Here is a 19,037-nt window from a genome sequence, read left to right on the forward strand (position 1 = left end):
ATTTCAGACATCAAAGTTTTTTTTAGTGTGTCACCCTGGTATTGCGTGTCCATAGCCACTTCCAACTTTCAAACAAAAAGTTAGGTTAAAAATTTGAAAAAGTGAAAATTCTAGTGCTTGTTTGTGAGCCAAATTAACGATGCCAAGGAGAATAAGAGCAAGACGCGAGGTAATTAAACAATTTATTACAGTTTAAAAGTTACAAAACAGTTTGTATAAAAGACTAATCTAGTTCAATCTTCTGGTTTTTTAATGAGCCCCCATTTCTCGGCTAATTTAAGCGCGTCTTCTGCTACTTTAACAATTGTTTGTTTATTCTCATCGGGGAGTAGTTTTAACGCCATGAGAATTTCCATAATGTCAGTTTCCATCAATTTTTCGGCCAATTCTTTGGAATTTTCGATCACATTTCTCACAATACACACTCCTCGGTATTGTAAACTAGCCACCGGATTGGCCAACAAGACATGGAAGCAGTCCAACCAATTCTTTGATTCGAAAATCTTCTCGCAGCACTTTTTACTATTTCCTGTGAGGATGGCCAAAGCCCCTGAGGCTGCCATAGCCGTATCAGCATCCTCATCCATCGCCAAAGACACGAAAAACTTAATTTTGTCGTTTTTCCCCTCATGGGTTTTGATCACATCTGGTGACATGCACATATTGGTCATGCATTGGGTGGCAGCCCTGCACAAATACTCGTGGTCTTCAAACATATAATGCTCGATTTTCGGCAGCCCCCCTTCTTTCAGAATTCTCTGTCTTGCACTTTCGCTCATTTGGGCGATGTTACACAGCCCCATGAGTGCCTCAAAGTTCTCCAACCCGGAACAATCCGGGTGCAAAAGCCCCACTAGAGGTCTAATCACCTCCAAGGCTCTTTGACCCGGAAACGCCACTTCCGGATTCATCGTAATCGCAATTCGGGCTAAAGCTTGCGCTGCGTGTCTTTTCCCCTTTTCAGTCCCTTTTAAGGCTAAAGGAATCAAGGCTTTGGAGCCCCCTTGTGACACCACAACCCCTCTCAATTCCTGTTCGCTGCACAAGGAATTGAAAACGCGCGAAATTAGTTCACGTGAATTGGGGCTTTCGGTCTTGCTGAGGGCCACAAGGGCTGAAGTTACGCCTTCTTTGCCCAAAACTAGGATTCGTTTTGTTACGAAATCTGGGTCGTCGAGTTCGTGTTCTTCCGGAATGTGTTGTTTAGCGAATTTTGCCAACTCGATCATTTCCGGGATGACTTCTTGTTTCTCATAGGCGTTGCAGAGGTTGACGAGAGTTGTTACGACGCCGAAAAGGCAGGATTGGTCGCCGGTTTTTGCGAGTTCGATGAGGGATTGCAGCGCGGGGCGGTCCTCCACCAGTTTTTCTTTCACTTCAGCGTCGAGGGTTAGATACGAAAGGCCTGCAAAAGGGTTAATTCTGAATCAAAAAAATCAAAAACTCGGATTTTTTATATAAAGTTTGTTTCTTTGCAGTGTTGCCAGTTCCGAGTTGAAAATATTAAACTTATTTATTTTCATTTATTTTACAAAATTACGATTTAAATCTTTCCAAAAATGTCAAAACTTTACATAAACTGAGTGTCTAAAGCCTAAGAATTAGATAAACATATTGTATATATTTTTTAACAGTTTAGTGATTTTTAATTCAGTGTTGCAAAATCTCGCGATTTTATTTTAACTTAAAATTTTGCTTAAACTTTCAAAAAAGGGACAAATGGTAACATTTTCGGCCTTTGTCGGGTTGTTTTTAACAAAATTTTGCGAAATAAATGTATTTCTAGATGACACACGTGCTAAAACATCCGAAAAATGTAACAATAATATAATTTTGGACTTGATTTGGTAATTTTTTGGTTTGTTTTAAAAACGTACTTTTTTTCTCGTTTATTTGGCGTTGAGTTTATTGAAACAGGAGTATCTTTACCTGAGTTGCAATAAAAATAAACTAGGGGTTTTCCTAATAAAATTCAGAAATTTCCTAAAATTGTTCATGAATGAGATTATAATCCATCTCTCAGTGAGATATCCGGCTTAATAGGATCAAGTCCCAAAGGAATTTTTCTTGGTTTGTAAATAAATTAGTTACAAAACTTTCGTTTCTATTAAACACAAATTCGTTTGCCCTGCCAGCTCAAAAAATAAAATTTACTAGATTCGAATTGAAAAACAAAACAAATTTACACCTTTGCAGTAGTGTCTAATGTCTAACGTAATATTCAACCTAATTTGCTGATTTTTTGGTTTGTTTTACCGAAATCTCACGAAAAATTTAAGATTTCAATACAAAAACGTGCTTTAAAGCTTTTTCGACCAAATTTTATGTTTTCTCGACTTAATTTTATGATTTTTAGGGGTGTTTAGTCAAAGGATTTTGCAAAATAAATGAGTCTCTACTTTAAAAACGAAGTAAGTCGAGCAAAACAAGCTAAAAAAACAATACCAATTTCTCTTTAATTTTGTAATTTTTTAGCCTGCTTAGACGAAATTTTTCAAATTTTTTGTTTTTAATTTCGAAAACGTGCTTTAACACTGGAAAACCCAAAAATAACACTATTTTTTATTTCTTGATTTTTTGGTTTGTTTTAGCGAAACGCAAACTTGAGATTTTAGTACAAAAACGTGTAAAACTAAATTTTGTGGTTTTTCTCTTATTTTTTGCTCAAAAATCAGTTAAATCAAGCGAAACAAAGAAAATATTAATTTAATTTTTTGTGGTTTTTAAGCGTATTTGGAGAAGATTTGCAAAATAAATGAGTCTCTGGTTCAAAAAGGAAGCAAGTCGAGCGAAACAAATGAAGAAGTTATTCAATTTTGATTTAATTTTGTAATTTTTCAGGCTGTTGAAATGAGATTTTTCGTTTTTTAGTTTTTAATCTCACTCGAAAAACACTGTTTTTAGTCTATTTTATTGAGTTTTTAACTTTTTTTAACGAAATTTTTGTATTCCTAGCCGAAAAATGTGCTTTCGAAAAAGGCAAAAGTAAATTGTCATTTTTAATCCTATTTAATAAAATCTCGCAAATAACAAACAGAACTACCATGCGATCAAAAAAAATAAAAAAAATAGAGTATGCGGTGTTTAACGTCCTTCAGATGGCAATCCTGATTTTTGACGTCAAATGTCAGCGGAAACTCTGACAAGTTTGCGTTTTATTCGTTTTGAGTGAAATAATGTTCACTTTAGAGCAGAAAACTTTTATTGCTGCAAGTTATTACAAAAATGTTGTACAAGACGAAAATGGTAAATGGTCATTTTCACTTCCAGGAAAATTTAGTGTTGCCAACTGTCGAATAGTAATCGTCGCCTACTCTAATTTATTTATTTTTTTTTTGATCGCACGGTATTTTTAACGAATTTGGTGGTTTTCGTGGTTTTTTTCTGAGAAAAAATAGGTGACAAAATCAAGTTTCTGGTTGAAAAACGTGGAAAATGCTCGAAAAAAATGCAAAAAACAGTGTATTAATTTTTTGTAAATCACCAGGCTAGCCAGATTTTGCGAAATTTCACCAGACCTGGCAACACTGTTTCATTCATCATAATTTTAACAAAAAAATTTGACAGTCGTAGTTTTTGATTGACACAAACGTTGCCAACCTAATAACATCAAATGTTACTTACCTTCCGCAGCCCACTTTCTGATATCCGTGTCATTCCCCGGATGCACCAAAAACCGTCTACAAGCCTCGGCCAGTTTCAAATTCGACCCTTCAGCAAACGGTTTCATAGTCGCATCAGTACCTCCCGAACTCCCCAACTTACACAACCCAACCAAAGCCCTAACTCTAATCCCATCATCTTTAGATTTATACAAAGTTTTCAAAATGTTAACCCCTTGTGCTATAATCGCTTTCGCCTTATCAGCTTTACTCGCAGCAGCGACAATACACTCACAGGCGACTTTCTGTTGGAGTAAATCATCGGTATTGGCCATAACAAGAATCATCTCCATGATCCCTTCTTTACCGACAATGGCATTCCCTACGTCTAAAGGCCCACGCAGGAGCGCCGTTATCGCCACCACAACTCTCACTTTCGACTCAATATCAGGCGTGAGAAGTTTATCCTTGATGAAATCCTGGATTTTCCCCATGAATTTCTCACGAGCTGCATCGTAATACATATTTTCGTAGATGCGAGACAAGCAAACAGCAGCGATTGTTCGAGTTGAGGGGGTGATGTTCATAGCACTCTCATACTTGTACTCTTCTAGCTCACTAGCACACTCCATGAGACGCCCAACGCCCCCAATTTCCACCAATTGCTCGGCCCAATTCAAAGCCGTGTAGTGAATATTCCTGGTGAGGAGTTCAATAATCGCATCACGGGCCTCCCCACTTATTGCTTGATTGTTAATCGAGTACACGAGACAAGTCAAAATCATATCAATATCCTTCTTGTGATTTTTCACCAATTCTTGATCAGGTTTAGTATCCGGTTTATTGTCCATCCCTGAGAAAATATTAAGAATTTGTTGGATGCAATACTGCGCCGCGTTGACTTGATTCTCGTTCTTGGAGTCGAGAATTTCAAGAAACCAGGGGATTCCCACGTCTTGCATCACATTTCGGGTTTTCTCGATGGTGTGTTTGCACAGTTCGCCGATTATTCGGATGCCGGTAATACAGATTTCTTGATTCTTCTCAATTTTTAAAAGTTTTTTGATTTGTTGAACGATTGGTGATTTGATCATGAGACTTGAACCGGTGTTTTCTCGTGCAAGGACTAATAAATTGTTCATTGCAGTCTCACGTTTTTCTCTATCGGTGGTTAAATCGAACGCGATTTTTGTCATTGTTTCGATTTTGGTGCTTGTTTGGGCATTTTCACGTACTTTTTCTTGTACTATGCGATAGAGACGTTCTAAAATCGGCTGAATTGTCTTATTATTGGGGTCATCTTTGAATATCTGGGTCGCATCACGATATGCCTCCTCAAATCGTTCTAAACTCTCCAAGGCTTGGCATCTACGAAATAGGGCTTTGGGATCATTTGGGACAATTTCCAAACTCTTGTCACAGTCATTTAGAGCTTCTTCAAACTTGTTTAACTTCAAATAGGCTGCAGCTCGATTTTTGAGGAAAACAGCCAAATCTTTACTTTCAGCCTTTTCCAAATTGATGGCTTTGGTGTAGAGTTTCGCCGCAGAGTCCCAATTGCCGTTTTTGAAAGCTTCATTGCCTTCGTCTTTGTATTTTAAAGCTTCACTACTCATTTTGAGGTTATGTCGCACTTCACTATTCACTTTAATTCAAACTTGTGAAAACGTGCTCCACATGACTTTTATATAAGTTTGGAGTCGAATTTTCTAGGTTTTTCGAGACGTGAGACGGATTTTCTAATTTTAAAACGCTATTTTTGGGATTAGAGATGGAGGCGTGGCGGTGTGACATTTAATGGAATTAAAGGGATTTAAGTGAAATTGAGGACTTGTGTTATTACTAATTGAATCAAATAACCACATTGTTCAAACAAATACAAAATTTATGAGGTGACAATTCAAAAAATTACGATTTTTTACCATTTTTGGTGCGTAAATAAACGCCCACCTTTGTTGTGTTATAGCGGCACCAGTGGCCAAAATTGTAATTAGAACAAAAATTTAAAAAACACCATATTTTATATTATTTTTTTTTCAATTTCCCTCACAAGATCTCAAGGCTTGTTAAATACGTTTTATTTCATTGTTTTTTTTGATAATTAACACAGGTCAGTTATCGGTTTCTGTAAGCAAATGTATATCAAAATATTGCAAAAAAAATTGAATAAAATGAAATTTAATTTTTTCCACTTATCCTCATAAGATTTTTTAATTGCATTTGATTTATTGTAATTTATATTAATTAAGTAATTAAGTGTCGTTTACAGGTTTCTGTAAAGTCAAACGTCACTTTTCAAAAAATACTTAAAACCCCAAATTTCAAATTAGCAATTTTATTTATTTATAAAATTGTTAATTGCGTTTGATTCATGCTGTGTTGTCCGAAAATCGTAATAAATTATTTTTGGCACATTTGTTGATTAGAGATGGGGGCGGAAACTTAATTGAATTTGAGGGAAATTGAAGCCTTAAAACCTCAAATTTTGAATTAGCAATTTAAGTTTTGTCAATTAGCTTCAGAAAATTAATTAATTGCATCTAATTTACGATTGTTATGATTTATAAAAATCATAATTACAGATTTCTGTAATCAGGTGTCAAAGTCAAACGTCACTTGTCAAAATATTGCAAAATAATCATTGTTTTTATTTGAATTTAGTTAGTAAAAGACATAAGAAAATGGTAATTTGTGATGTTATTCCCGGTAATAAGCGTGTTTGTTTGAATTTAATTAAGTTTCAGTTCGGTTTCAACATGTTCCCGGAGATTCCGCGGCCCTTCAACATGATCTACAAGTGTCATTCGGTGGCGATGCTTCCGGGGAATGAAAGACAGGATGTTGAACGTGGGGGCAAAAGTGAGGAAATTTCTAGCGTGTTTGTACTTTTTGAGTAGTGTTTTTTTAGTTATTATGCCGCCCTCAGCTCTCGAACAATTGACTCGACTCAACATCAATTACCCTATGTTATTTAAGCTTACAAATAAAAAAACCAACAGGGTGACTCACTGTGGAGTGCTTGAGTTCGTGGCAGACGAGGGCAAAGTATATTTGCCCCTGTGGATGATGCAAAATATGGTTTTGGAAGAGAGCGATTTGGTCCAAATCGAGAGTGTGTCACTCCCTGTGGGGACATTCTCAAAATTTCAACCTCTTTCGCCTGATTTTCTCGATATCACGAATCCTAAAGCGGTTCTTGAGAACTGTTTGCGCTCATTTGCGTGTCTCACAACCGGCGATGTGATTGCTGTAAAGTACAATCAAAAAATCTACGAGTTGTGTGTTCTTGAGACGAAGCCTGGGAATGCGATTAGTATAATAGAGTGTGACATGAATGTGGAATTTGCCCCTCCTGTGGGGTACAAAGAGCCAGAGAAAGAGAAAAGGGAAGATGAGGAAATGGCGGTGGATCCAGCCGATTTAATGCCGGAACCGATTGGATTTGTGCCCTTCAAGGGCACCGGAAATAGATTAGATGGGAAAAAAAGGAAGGATTCAGCTAGCAGTGATATAATTACGAGTAAACCGGCGTATGTAAGGGGGATTCCCAATTATGATTATGAAATCGGGACTCTAAGGTTTATAAGGAGGAGCACGAAGCCTGAAAAGGAGGATGAAGCTAATAATGAGTTCAGGGCGTTCAGTGGAACTGGATTTAGTATGAAAAAGTGAATTTGAAAGTGTGGAATTGTTGCTTTATTTTATTATTTTCTGTTATTTAAGAGTGAAATAAATTTCTTTTTGTGGTAATAAGTAAATGCTCTAAAAAAAATCAGATTTAAAAATTCAGTAGCTAATAGCGTCGGTGTATTGTTGGTTGCCTAAGCAAGTTAAACTCGAATTTTTTTTTCTATGGGAATTCCAATGTAAATGAGCGTTGAGCGACACTGTAGCACTCTTATTTATAAACTTATCATAATCAAATTTGGCACAGGCAATTTCTAAATTACTAACTACAGTATGACTTTTTAATTAAAAAAAGAGTTATTTTTATAAATAATAAATAACTATTAAAAGCCAACAAAGTTCCATACTGCTTTTAAAGAGCTAGAGAAAAAAGATTGACAGATTTGTAACCAGCGCGTTAAATTCTATGTTCAAAAACAACATTTTTTAAGGGAGGTATCAACAAATTTTAACTTTTTTTATTTTGTAAATTGCGGCAAAATTGTACCTCAATGATATAATATTTTGACGCATATGTAGAATTTTCCGGAGATCGATTGGCGTCAAGAATACTGCAAAATTCGAAATAGTTTAGAAGGTATAGTTGAATTTATATTTTCAATATTTTTGAATTTATCAGCAAAGTTCTTGATAACTATTTGTCGTAGAACATTGATCTTTTTTGTATATGATGGAAAATTAAATTTGCTTTCCGACGGTACCAAACATGAGAGGTTATCACCAATAAGTCCGAAGTTATTGACTATAGATCAAAAATCCAGCAAAATCTCGACAAAAAAAATAACTTTAAAATTGCAAAAAAACAATGCATAAAACGTTATTGGGTCGAGTTTTGTAATCAAAAATTGTTTTTGAGTCAGGCGAAAATTTCATAAATTTCGCAATTTTTCGAATCTTAAAAGTTGTAATATTAATTGACAAGATTAAGTAAAATCGCAAGATTTAATGAAAGACGGTTGACACCGAAAAAAATGTCCTCACATAAATAAATTCGATGTCTGTGTTTCTGCTCGAGCAAAAAAGTTCAAATTATAATTTCTCGTCTTCACTCGTAACCCTATTGTATGATATAAAACAAGTTGCATCGTATAAAAAACAATTTAAGGGTGGGTTTTTTAAATCAAAGATAACTATTGTGTCACCTCTCATACATCTCAGCTTAAAGCATATGTGTTAAAAATATAAAATTAGGTATGTATTTTTTTCCTAAGCGAGTTACGAAAATGATCATCGCCAAAATTTGACTAACCCTTTCTTGAGCATTTTGTTTAACAGAGACCATTTCCATACTTTTCGAGTTATTCACGTTCGAATTTTCCAAATTTGAATTTAATGTTGGTTGTAGTCGGCATACATACGCACACACGTGTTTATGTAGTTGCATAAGTTTTAGGGGTTTGGAATTCGGTTTACAACGAGTGTAATAATTGTACAGAGTGGTTATAAATGATTTTCATCTAGCCAGCTGTGAATTTTCCATGTAAAATAAAAAATGCCGCTTTACGAAAAAGGGGTACCTACTTGTTTTAACTCAAAATTAAAAAAATCGCCGTTTACTAAGCGTCCACTTCGAAAATAGACTTCAATTATAAACTTGTTTTCTTCCAAAGTATACATTATTATCAATTATTATTGGAAATTAGTTGAAACAATAAAAGTTTAATTAACAACAATTTATTATTAATTAATAAGTGACACTAATGACAGAACTAGAGCTTTCAAAAAAGTAGAGCGGCACAAATAAAGTTACATGCAAAAAAATTCCAAAGCTGGCTAGATGAAAATCATTTATAACCACTCTGTACAATGATAGTTAGATATTTTTATCGAACATCATTTCTTACGGAACTACTCAATATCTTAATCTTTCTTTCAAAAAAAATACAAATTTTTGGAGTTTTTTGAAAGTCTAGAAAATTGTTTCAAAGTGATTTTTAAGAAATTAAATTGTCAGATTTTTTTTAACATTCCTGTAGTTTGATTGGTATTGTTGATTGCGGGTTTAAATAACGACATGAGTCTTTACAGGCCATTTTTGTTTACTTTACAGACTTTTAAAAAATCTGTAAAATTACACGTTCATTTTTTTATTGTAATATGTTAATTTTGATTTATTTTTTATGTATTTTTAATTTTCGCAGTTGCACTATATTTCATTAATGTTTGTTTTTTATTATAAAATAGCATTTCTGTTGAAAATTTGTTGAAGTCACTACTTTATAAATTAATTTTAATTAATAATGAATTAATTTATTAATTTACAACACGTCGGCTACATTTTTATTAAACATTTAATTCAATACCTATGAAATTTGCAAAAATATGACTAACAAATGACCCTGCGATAAAATCAACTTATTAAAAAATTGCCAAGTTACGAATTAATTCCAATTAAACACAATATTAAATAAAGAACAAGTTATGAGAATTGTGTTTACATTTGCGCTTTTGCTGCTTTTATAATTAACAATGCGATGTAGAAAAAGCGGTTTTTGTGTTGCTAGAAAAGCGATTAATCCTTGATGATTAATCTCGAATGTGATGCGTGCCCTTTTGATTAATTAAAATTACAAATTAAATCGCGTACTTATTGCAAATGTCAATTCATCGTAGCAACTAAATCGACTGATTGATTGATTGAGTGATTGATTTGTTGATCGTAGGAAAAACGAATAATTAAAATTTATATTACCTTCTCATTTTTTAATTAATTAATTCTTATTCGCTCGACTCGAAAAAGCCTCTAATGTCCCCTAATATAAACTATTAAGAAAAGTGGTAGTATTTTTGCCTACGACGAGACAATAACCGACCACCTGCCGTTCTGAGGATGCAACCTCCTGCGGTGACCGTACTAAATCATTTCAAAAACAAAAATTTTCTCAATCGATCTTTATGCGTCTTGACCCAATTCCCCTCGAAATTACGAAAAAATTCCGCCATAGAAATGTCGTTTTTGGACACCAACAAGCGAAAGAAGAGAGGAAAAAATACCGCAACGATCGTGAGATCGATGATTGTGGTACGGTTCGTTAACTTTCGCCCACGAGCGGATCTTTTACAGGGATTAGGACAAAATACAACAAGTGGAAGACGTGAGCGCTTCATGGCTATTGTCTGTCATGCTGCGCTCTGGGTTGAAAAACACCTTCAAAACTAAGACTAATAAGTGGCATGTGACTTGAAGTTAAGTTGGCTAAAGTGACTGTAAATGACAAAAAATCTGTTGGCAACACTGGATTATTGGTAATTCTTTTAGTCTGTGTCCTTCAAAAACGAATAACAATTGACTATAAAATTGTGACATTTTTTGATAGTCAATGTTGCCAAATTAACATTTTAAATTTGTTGCCAACGTGTTGACGAAAATCATAGTCATTGATAGTCACTCGGTGGATAATTTGAAATATGGAAATTTTCATTAGTCGGGTGAATTTTTGCCAGATCTGGTGATGTTCATGCTGGGAAAAAATTTTGTAAAAATTCTAATATCAGAAATTTTTTTCGACAAAAAATTAACTACATTACACTAGTTTTTCAATTATTGTAATAGTAAACTAAATCATAAATAAAAAAAAATTAAAAATGCAACAAATTGGTTAAAAATGGTTTCATTTCTTTTTTAAGAGATTTTACTAAAGAGGGTCGAAAATAACAATTTACTTTTGCCTTTTTTTTAATGCTTTTTCGGTTAGAAACACGAAAATTTTGTTAAAAACAAGCCAGAAATTCAGTGATATGAGCCAAAAATTATGTTATTTATTTTTTTTCGAGTGTTTCTGAAGTAAATATAAAAAAAATCGTAAAATTTTGTTTAAGCAAACTAAAAAATTACAAAATTAGTCTAAATTATCTACTGTTTATTTTTTATCAACTAGTTTCAGTAGATAAAATAGTCTTTTATCGTCTAGTGAAATAAAGTAATTTTACTGTTAATATTCAAGAAATTCTGGTCGGTGAGTACAAAATAGAACGAGATATTAAACTTAACCTTTTCACTGGTATAGATAAACAATTTCTTTATAGTCTTATATAATAAATAACTATTATTTTTTATTTTTAAAGTACGTTTTTCAGTTTGAAACGCAACTATTTTGCAAAATTTCGGGAAAAACAAACAAAAAATTTAATAAAAAAGGTCAAAACGATGTCATTTTGCCTTTTGTCTTTTTTTTTGAGGCAAAAACAATAAAATTTCAAAAAATTAGCTTAATTTAGACAAAAAAATTATAAAGTTAAATAGAAATTGATAATTTTTTGTTTTTCTCGTCATACTTTTTTTTGAACCAGAGGCTTATTTATTTGGTAAAATTTTATCCAAACACTTCTAACAAACATAAAAATTGAAATTGATTTATTTTGTTTGTTTCACTCGATTTTGTTGGTTTTTGAAGCAAAATTCAGCCAAGAATAATTCGAGAAAAAAACACAAAATTTTTAACTATGTTTTTGTACTAAAATTTCAGGTTTTTCGCTAGATTTTGTTGACACAAAACCAAAAAAATTACAATTTAAGTTGGAAATTATATATTTTTTTAATTTTTGAGCGTTTTAGCACATTTTAGCAGAAACGCAATTAATTCGTTAAAAATCAGACAAAAAGGTTAACAAAATAAACTTAAAATAGTGTTATTTTTGAGTTTTACGAGTGTTTAAGCCCGTTTTTAAGACTAAAAACGAAAAATTTTGAAAAATTTTGTTTAAACAGACTAAAAAATTCCAAAATTAATCGAAATTGATATTGTTTTTAGCTTGTTTTGCACGACTTACTTCGTTTTTGAACTAAAAGCTCACGAAAGTAAGTCGAGAAAACGTAAAGTTTGATCGAAAAAGCTTTTAAGCAAGTTTTTGTAATAAAATCTCAGGTTTTTGCTAAAACAAACCAAAAAAATCAATAAATTAAGGCGGAAATTAGATAATTTTTACATTTTTTAAGTTGTTTTAGCAAATTTTTTATTAATTTATTAAAATTATATGATTTTTGCATTGTTTTTCGACCCTTTTAGTGGCCAAAAAAGCAATTATTTCTCAAAAAAAAAACCGAAAAATAATAAAATCATGCCGAAAATAATGCCTTTTTCGAGACAAAGTTTTTAAGCTGAAAACTCCGTTTTTTGCGAGATTTTACTACACCAAGTAAAAAAAATCACTAAATTGTATAAAGAAAGATTTTATTTTATTTTTTCCTTACTTCTAGCTTTCCTTATGTTAAAACATAAACTTTGACACCATTGGAAATATTTCTTAATTTTCTACTCTGTCGAATTTTATTTTTTTTAGCTAGCAACAGTGATTTTCATAACTGTTTTAATAGTTGCAAACATGAATCTCACCCAAATTGTTTCGTGTTGGTAATAAAGTTTCCAAATCTAGTGTCATAAACCGTAATATTGTCAAATATGACAAACGAGTGTTTGTTATTTTTGCCCCCTCATCATCACCCACCACATTGTTCCCAACCTCGCCCAAATTATGTTAATAAATTCAATGAAAAAGCTCGACACCCGAATGGAATTTGTTTAGCGGTCGCATTTCGTTCAATTTTCCTTAATTATAAGCAATAAAATCAGCAGTAAAAGTCGTAATTATCGCAGATGTAAAAAGCGGAAAGACAAAAGATCGATTTTTTACCATTCTTCGCTGTCTTGTACATCTACCGTGTAGATAACGACATTGTTCGAAGATGGGTCACGAGATATGACAAACCTAAATTATTGCCTCCGTTGTTGGAAAAAACCGGGGGGAAAGTTTGAGGACCGCCGGAACCACCGATTCACAGCATGGTGGCGCTACGCCTCGTATTATATATGGCTACATCTCATTCCTGAATGGGGCCCTGGAACGACAGGGACGGAGCGGCCCGATTGATTAATCGTTTAAATAAAACGGTTATTAATCATGATGCAAATTGTGAGGGGAAGCGAAACTGTTCAAGGTCATCGAGTGACAATCAACGTTGAGATTATCTAACACAAGTCACATAAATTCATAGATTATCTGATCGAATTCTTTTTACAGATTCCATGTTGGACCGAATTCCGACTTGTAAAACTAAATTATTACTGTTTTTTACGCTATAATTGGGAGTTAGGAGGAGTTTTTGACAGTTTCCTGTCGATCGACGACGTTCTGCAATGCCATTGGCCCCAAGAGGGACATTCATCAGGGAAAACATTCTTTATCGAGTGCTTATTTCGAGGAATAGATTTTAACGGTGGTCACAATTTTCAAATTTTGATATTTGATACCGCGTGATGTCACTGCTGACGCAACCACACTTACCGTCAAGTTCGATAACTTTACATACAGGCTGCGCTAGAACTCGCGGCCCAGAGAAAAATGCCATATAAGGTAAGAAAAAATGTTAAAAAAATTCTATCTTTAAAAATTTCGAAGTTATGAGAGTTTAAATTTTGCACTTTGACTCTATTTCTGTTGGAAAAATAATTTTCCAAGTTTTTTTGCTACGGGCTATTATAAGATGAAACATGGAAGCTGAATCCTAAATTGTAACTCTGTTTAATGTTATTTATGGTTTTTATTTTATTTTATTTATATTATAAAAAAAACATATACAAGGTCATCAGTATCATTAAATAGACATAAAAAAATGTCAAATGTCAAAAAATTAATGTCAAAATTTTTTGACAGATAACAGAATCAGTTTTCCCATGTTTTTCTCTGGGGCGCGAGTTCTAACACACTCTGTATTTTGTCTCTAAAAATAACAAATTCAAACATTTTTCCTCTTTTTCAATTAGTTAATTTCGGCTAGAGGATTTTTAAAATATTAATGCTTTACACAATATCTATGTAAAATGTTCCAGGGAGTCGACTGACTTTGAGAAAACTGCAAAATTCGCAATAGTTTAGACGTCGAATTTACATTTTCGATATTTTTTACTTTATCACGAATTTTTTCGATAACTGTTTATCGTAAAACACTGATCTTTTGTGTATTAGATAGAAAATTAGATTTTGTTTCCAACGGTTAACACCAATAAGTCCCTAGTATTGGCAATAGACCACTTCGGGTGCCAAAAATCGAGCAAATTCTCGACAAAAATGAAAAAAACTCACTTTTAAGAGTGAGAAGCATTGATTGTTTCCGGAAATTTTTTCGAGTAATTGTCAAAAACATCATTAATTACACGTTTTTGCCAAACACGAGAAAAATCCGGATTCAATCAATGCACGAGAAGTGGTATTCGGGTGAAAATTGCATGACATCACGAGTTTAAGTAAGTAAGACTTAGTTTTTGATGTTTAAAATAAAGTTTTACTAAATATTTGAGGTTAGTTTTTGTGTCAAAAAAATTTCGAATATTTTTGTGTTGCTATGGTAATCATATAAAATACATAAAATAAAAATAAAATAAAAATACATAATATACATAATAAATACATAAAATAAAAAGTTCAGATTGGTTCTTCCATAGGGTCATGCAATTTTCAACTTTAAAATTGATCTTTGTAACATTTTTTACATTCCGAGAAGACTTTTAAAAGTGTCAACAATTTAAAAATTTTGAGGGGTTGTACACTACAAATTAGAAAATGTCGTGTAAATAAACCGATCCTCATTATTTGGGTCCTCCTATCTAACCTCAGTTATAAACCATCTGCGAGGGGAAGTAATAAAAATGCTTTTGCATTTAGCCATAACATTTCTTTTAAATAAATTTTGTAATGGGATATAATTTCATTTATATTAATAATATAATTAAACGTGTGTTAACAAAAAGATTTTTTTTTAATCTTTGATTGTAAGCCAAAACTTTAAAGAAAACATTTTTTGCTGTACCTGAAACGAGTAAATCTGTAATAAAAACGTCTTTATTCTGTTTCAGGGGAAAGAAAAATGAATTTTCTCTTGATTTTGGGATTTTTCTTTGCTTTTTAAGTCTCATCACAATGGTGGTTTTGCTTTTTTTGACAAAAAAGTAACTTTGACAATTAATTACCTAATTAATTATTTATTTTAACCGATATTATTGGCAAAACCATAAAATTCTGCAAAGATTTGTTGCTCTCATTAAAGCTAAATATTAATAGCTTTTCAACACTTTTACTTGGGAATTACGAGTACTGTTTCTACGCATAGTAAATTACGTGTTGAAAATCCTACTTTCCGTTCATTTATAAAAGTTGATAATGAATAGAACTGTGGAAGCGTTAATTGTTGATATAATTTGTGACACTTTATTGATTATTATTTTTGTTAAATGTTAATTCTTTATTGAAAAAAAAATGAAAATTGTTTCTTTGAATATATGTTATTGAAATGATTTATTTATTACTCTGACGGCATAGAAGGCGAATTAAAAATTAATTCCGATAATACCGGTTACAATAATTAATTAATTAATTGCCAAAGTTTCATTTGTGTAAAAAAATAAAACCGCTATTGTGATGGGACTTAAAAAGCAGAGAAAAAGTTCAAAATCAAGGAAAAATTTACTTTTCTTTTCACTGAGACAGAATGATGACGTTTTTATTTTAAAGATAAACTTTTTTCCATCACCTCCAAATTTTTTGTCCATCTATCGCATGTCGCATTACAGCCTGCCGCGGAGTAGGCCGTGTAGCATTTATATTCTTACTCATTCGTGCAAGTGCTCCGCGTTATTTTTGGGTTTGTTTTGATCAGTGTATTGATCCGAAAAGAAGTTTCACTTGCATCGTGGTTTCTTTAAACCATAGCAGTTTTTTTACAGATTTGCTCGTTTCAGGTGAAGTAAAAAAAATTCCTTTGAAGTTTTTTTCTCTCAATCCGGGGACATACCGTTTATTATACACACTTTATTTATAATAATGATTATTAATGAAATAATATCTCATGACAAGATTTACTTAAAAGGACTGTTAAAGCTAAATGCAAAAGCATTTTTATTACTTTCCCCTCGCAGATGGTGTATAACTCCGGTTAGGTAGGAGGACCCAAATAATGAGGGTCGGTTTATGTACACGACATTTTCTAATTTTTTGAGTGTACGTATTTGTTAAGCAAAATCGTATCCAGTTGCTGTATTTCGAATTATTGACAAAAATACTTTCAAATCTGTTGTCAACTTAAGTAGCCCTAAATGAACACGCTGTATAATTTAATCTAAAAAAAAAATACAGGGGTCCCAAAAATGTGCTACCAAATGTACTCAAACTTTCAGTACCGTCTTGTTTAATTAATAACATCACGTCGCTACCACATTTCCTTCTCTTCCCCCACTTTTTGATCTCCCCCCACCCCCATCTTAATTTGTAACTTTCTGTGTTCTAATTGAATATGACAGTTCATACAGATAATATATCTTATCTGAAATAAACCGGATGTCTGTATATGATAATTAATCTCATTACGAGTCCACCATTCGTGGCATTTTTCACCAAATACGGCCCTGTTTGCCTGCCTTAAACCCAAATTATGTAACGAAAACCGTGCAAATAAAAACAATTTTACTCAAAAGTTATCTAAAATCAAATAATAATCGACGCAACGGCCAAATTTGGTAGCTCGATTCTCATAATAATAAAAAAATTTTCTTACGCCCAACGAAACCAACGACTCGAACCGAAATCTCCATGACGCTCACGAGTTATGGCTACATATCGCTTGGAATGCCGCTTTGAATAATGTGATTTTGACATTTCTAAATAGCTTATAGTTATGCTCGATGTCCGCAGCTACCCCCGGAGCGACCAGCAGTACCCAACAGGTTCAATCACAATTAAAACAATAAAAAAAATTATAAAATAGTGATCATACAGGATGACCCAAAAATTGCAAATTGTTACATATTTCAAAAACGGCTCACTCGAATCGTTTGCAATTTTGCACACCCTTAGACAGCCTTCATAAAAATCATTTGTAGTTTCTTTCAGTTTTGTACCGCTACTTGTTTTCAGGATACAAGGCCAACTTGATTTTTTTTAATGACAACGGGGGTCAAATTCAGTTTATTTAAATCGAATTCAACGGTATAGCACGTGTTGCATACTTTATTTAAAAAAAAAAAACTTGATTTTTGTTGTTGTACACTTTATTTTTCATAATTGGTTGGGAGAGTTGAGTGGATTGGTTCCGGTACCGTCGCGCCGTGGTCTTTGGTGGTCCCGGGTGCATTCTTGGCATAGCCAACTCGTCGTCTTCCCCTCTGGAATTATGACATCGAGGAATAAAATCGTTGCGTGGTTAAGAAGTGCCATCGACGAAATCCAATAATAATAAAGAAAGCGTCGGTACCACGCAGCGCCGACTCTAAGTAGGCATGGGAAAAACATGTGAAGGTGCCCGCGCCCATTTATCATAAACCCACCCCGCTCGTAAACAAACCATCAAAGGACACCATGGATGTTGGACGCTTCTTTATCAAGATCTAAGCCGGCTTTGATTAATATTAATAGTGGCTTCGGCGATTGAGATATATCGCGGGAGGCGCAACGCATTTTCAATTGTTTTTCAGGGGGATAATTCTCCCACATGATGACTCGATGATTTCTCTTTCGAATTATTTATTTACTTAAGCGCGTTTTGAATATTTCAGTTTTTTCCACTCAACTGGACACTCTAACACAATATTTACTCTCCTCTTCAGTTTCGATGTTGACTCGAGGACTGTTCAACAATTAAATACATTGTTACCGACGATGTATATCGTAATAATATTTATCACTTCAAGGTCTTCACATTTACAAAGTCATCTTTCTAGTGGTCGGAGACGAGCTTTGCACCCTTTTTGACCTCTACTAAGACAAGGGTGACTCACCTCACCGACGTCACTATTCAAAAGACGCGACTAATTGAGGTTTGTGTGGAGATTTCAATGAGCGACGAGAAACGAAACCGATTACATTATTTACTCCGGATTTTTTCAAGGTTTCGCAGCCATCGCACAAATATTTACATAAAAAAATTAAAATAAAAACTTGAGTTGTCGCCTACTCCTCCATTGATATCTAATATTACAACCACAAGAGCAATAAATCAAAATACACGAGCAAAATAAAAGACATTTATTGGTCGACGTTTAATGGCACCAACGTACACGTAATAATAATAATATAAATAAAGAGTCGTAAAATATTGCGATCGTTTCTTACGCCAGCAATGACATTTCGCAATCTCTTGCAATAACACTAACAAAAATTAAAAAACAAAAGTATTTTTCTATTCATGTTAGCCCGTTTTCAGTTGAGAAAGTTATATATAACAATAATAAAAAATATTAGTCAATATTTAAGATTTGGAAAAAATATAGTATTAAACTCGTGCGAAATGGTCAACTTTCTCACTCGTTGGATAATATAGTATTTTATATTAGATAAACAATTTTTGAATATCTATTGTATTGAGTGAGGCAAGTTTTATTCACACCCCCTAAAATTATATCTAAAAAATGTAAATTTAAGTAAAGTAAAATATAAAGAAGATGTAAGTAGTGTAAGACAACATAAAATGTAAAGAAATAAATAGTTTTTTTTTCTATATCTAACTTATGTATTGTGTCATAAAAGGATGAATAATATAGATTAGTGAATGCAATACTCGCCACAACGTGGCTCGTGTCACAAACCACTCGTTGTTTTTAATATACTATTTTTCGGTTTATTAAATTTGGTTGTTTTTACAACAAAAATTGTATTGTTATTATAAATTTTAAAAATATATTTTAGTTAAAATAAGCCACGAAATTGTCCTATTTTGCTTCATTTGTTTTATGTAGGATATGTCCGAGAGAGATAGGCCCCATT

General features: G+C 33.0%; 2 protein-coding genes across 5 annotated transcripts; one reads left to right on the forward strand and one right to left on the reverse strand.

The window, feature by feature from the left end:
* The first annotated feature begins 65 nt into the window (after nucleotides 1-65).
* Nucleotides 66-7,352, forward strand: LOC123009311 (ubiquitin recognition factor in ER-associated degradation protein 1). 4 transcript variants are annotated; one of them, XM_044405521.1, is made up of 3 exons: nucleotides 66-169; nucleotides 6,347-6,461; nucleotides 6,511-7,352. In XM_044405521.1, the coding sequence occupies exons 1-3, from the start codon at nucleotides 140-142 to the stop codon at nucleotides 7,272-7,274; spliced, it is 909 nt and encodes a 302-aa protein (XP_044261456.1). In that variant the 5' UTR covers nucleotides 66-139; the 3' UTR covers nucleotides 7,275-7,352. The 4 variants fall into 4 exon arrangements, with proteins under 4 accessions (XP_044261456.1, XP_044261455.1, XP_044261458.1 ...); XM_044405520.1 differs by having other exon boundaries at nucleotides 73-169; nucleotides 6,341-6,461; XM_044405523.1 differs by lacking the exon at nucleotides 66-169 and adding an exon at nucleotides 6,201-6,286 and having other exon boundaries at nucleotides 6,341-6,461.
* On the reverse strand, nucleotides 170-5,564 carry LOC123009309 (protein unc-45 homolog B). Its single transcript, XM_044405518.1, has 2 exons — nucleotides 3,625-5,564; nucleotides 170-1,405 (listed from the first exon to the last, which is right to left on the reverse strand). The coding sequence occupies exons 1-2, from the start codon at nucleotides 5,216-5,218 to the stop codon at nucleotides 234-236; spliced, it is 2,766 nt and encodes a 921-aa protein (XP_044261453.1). The 5' UTR covers nucleotides 5,219-5,564; the 3' UTR covers nucleotides 170-233.
* Nucleotides 7,353-19,037: the final 11,685 nt, after the last annotated feature.

This window comes from Tribolium madens, unplaced genomic scaffold, assembly GCF_015345945.1.
Source record: "Tribolium madens isolate multiple individuals breed KSU strain unplaced genomic scaffold, Tmad_KSU_1.1 Scaffold_71;HRSCAF=194;Tcas5.2_LG6, whole genome shotgun sequence".
Taxonomy (NCBI): Eukaryota; Metazoa; Arthropoda; class Insecta; order Coleoptera; family Tenebrionidae; genus Tribolium; species Tribolium madens.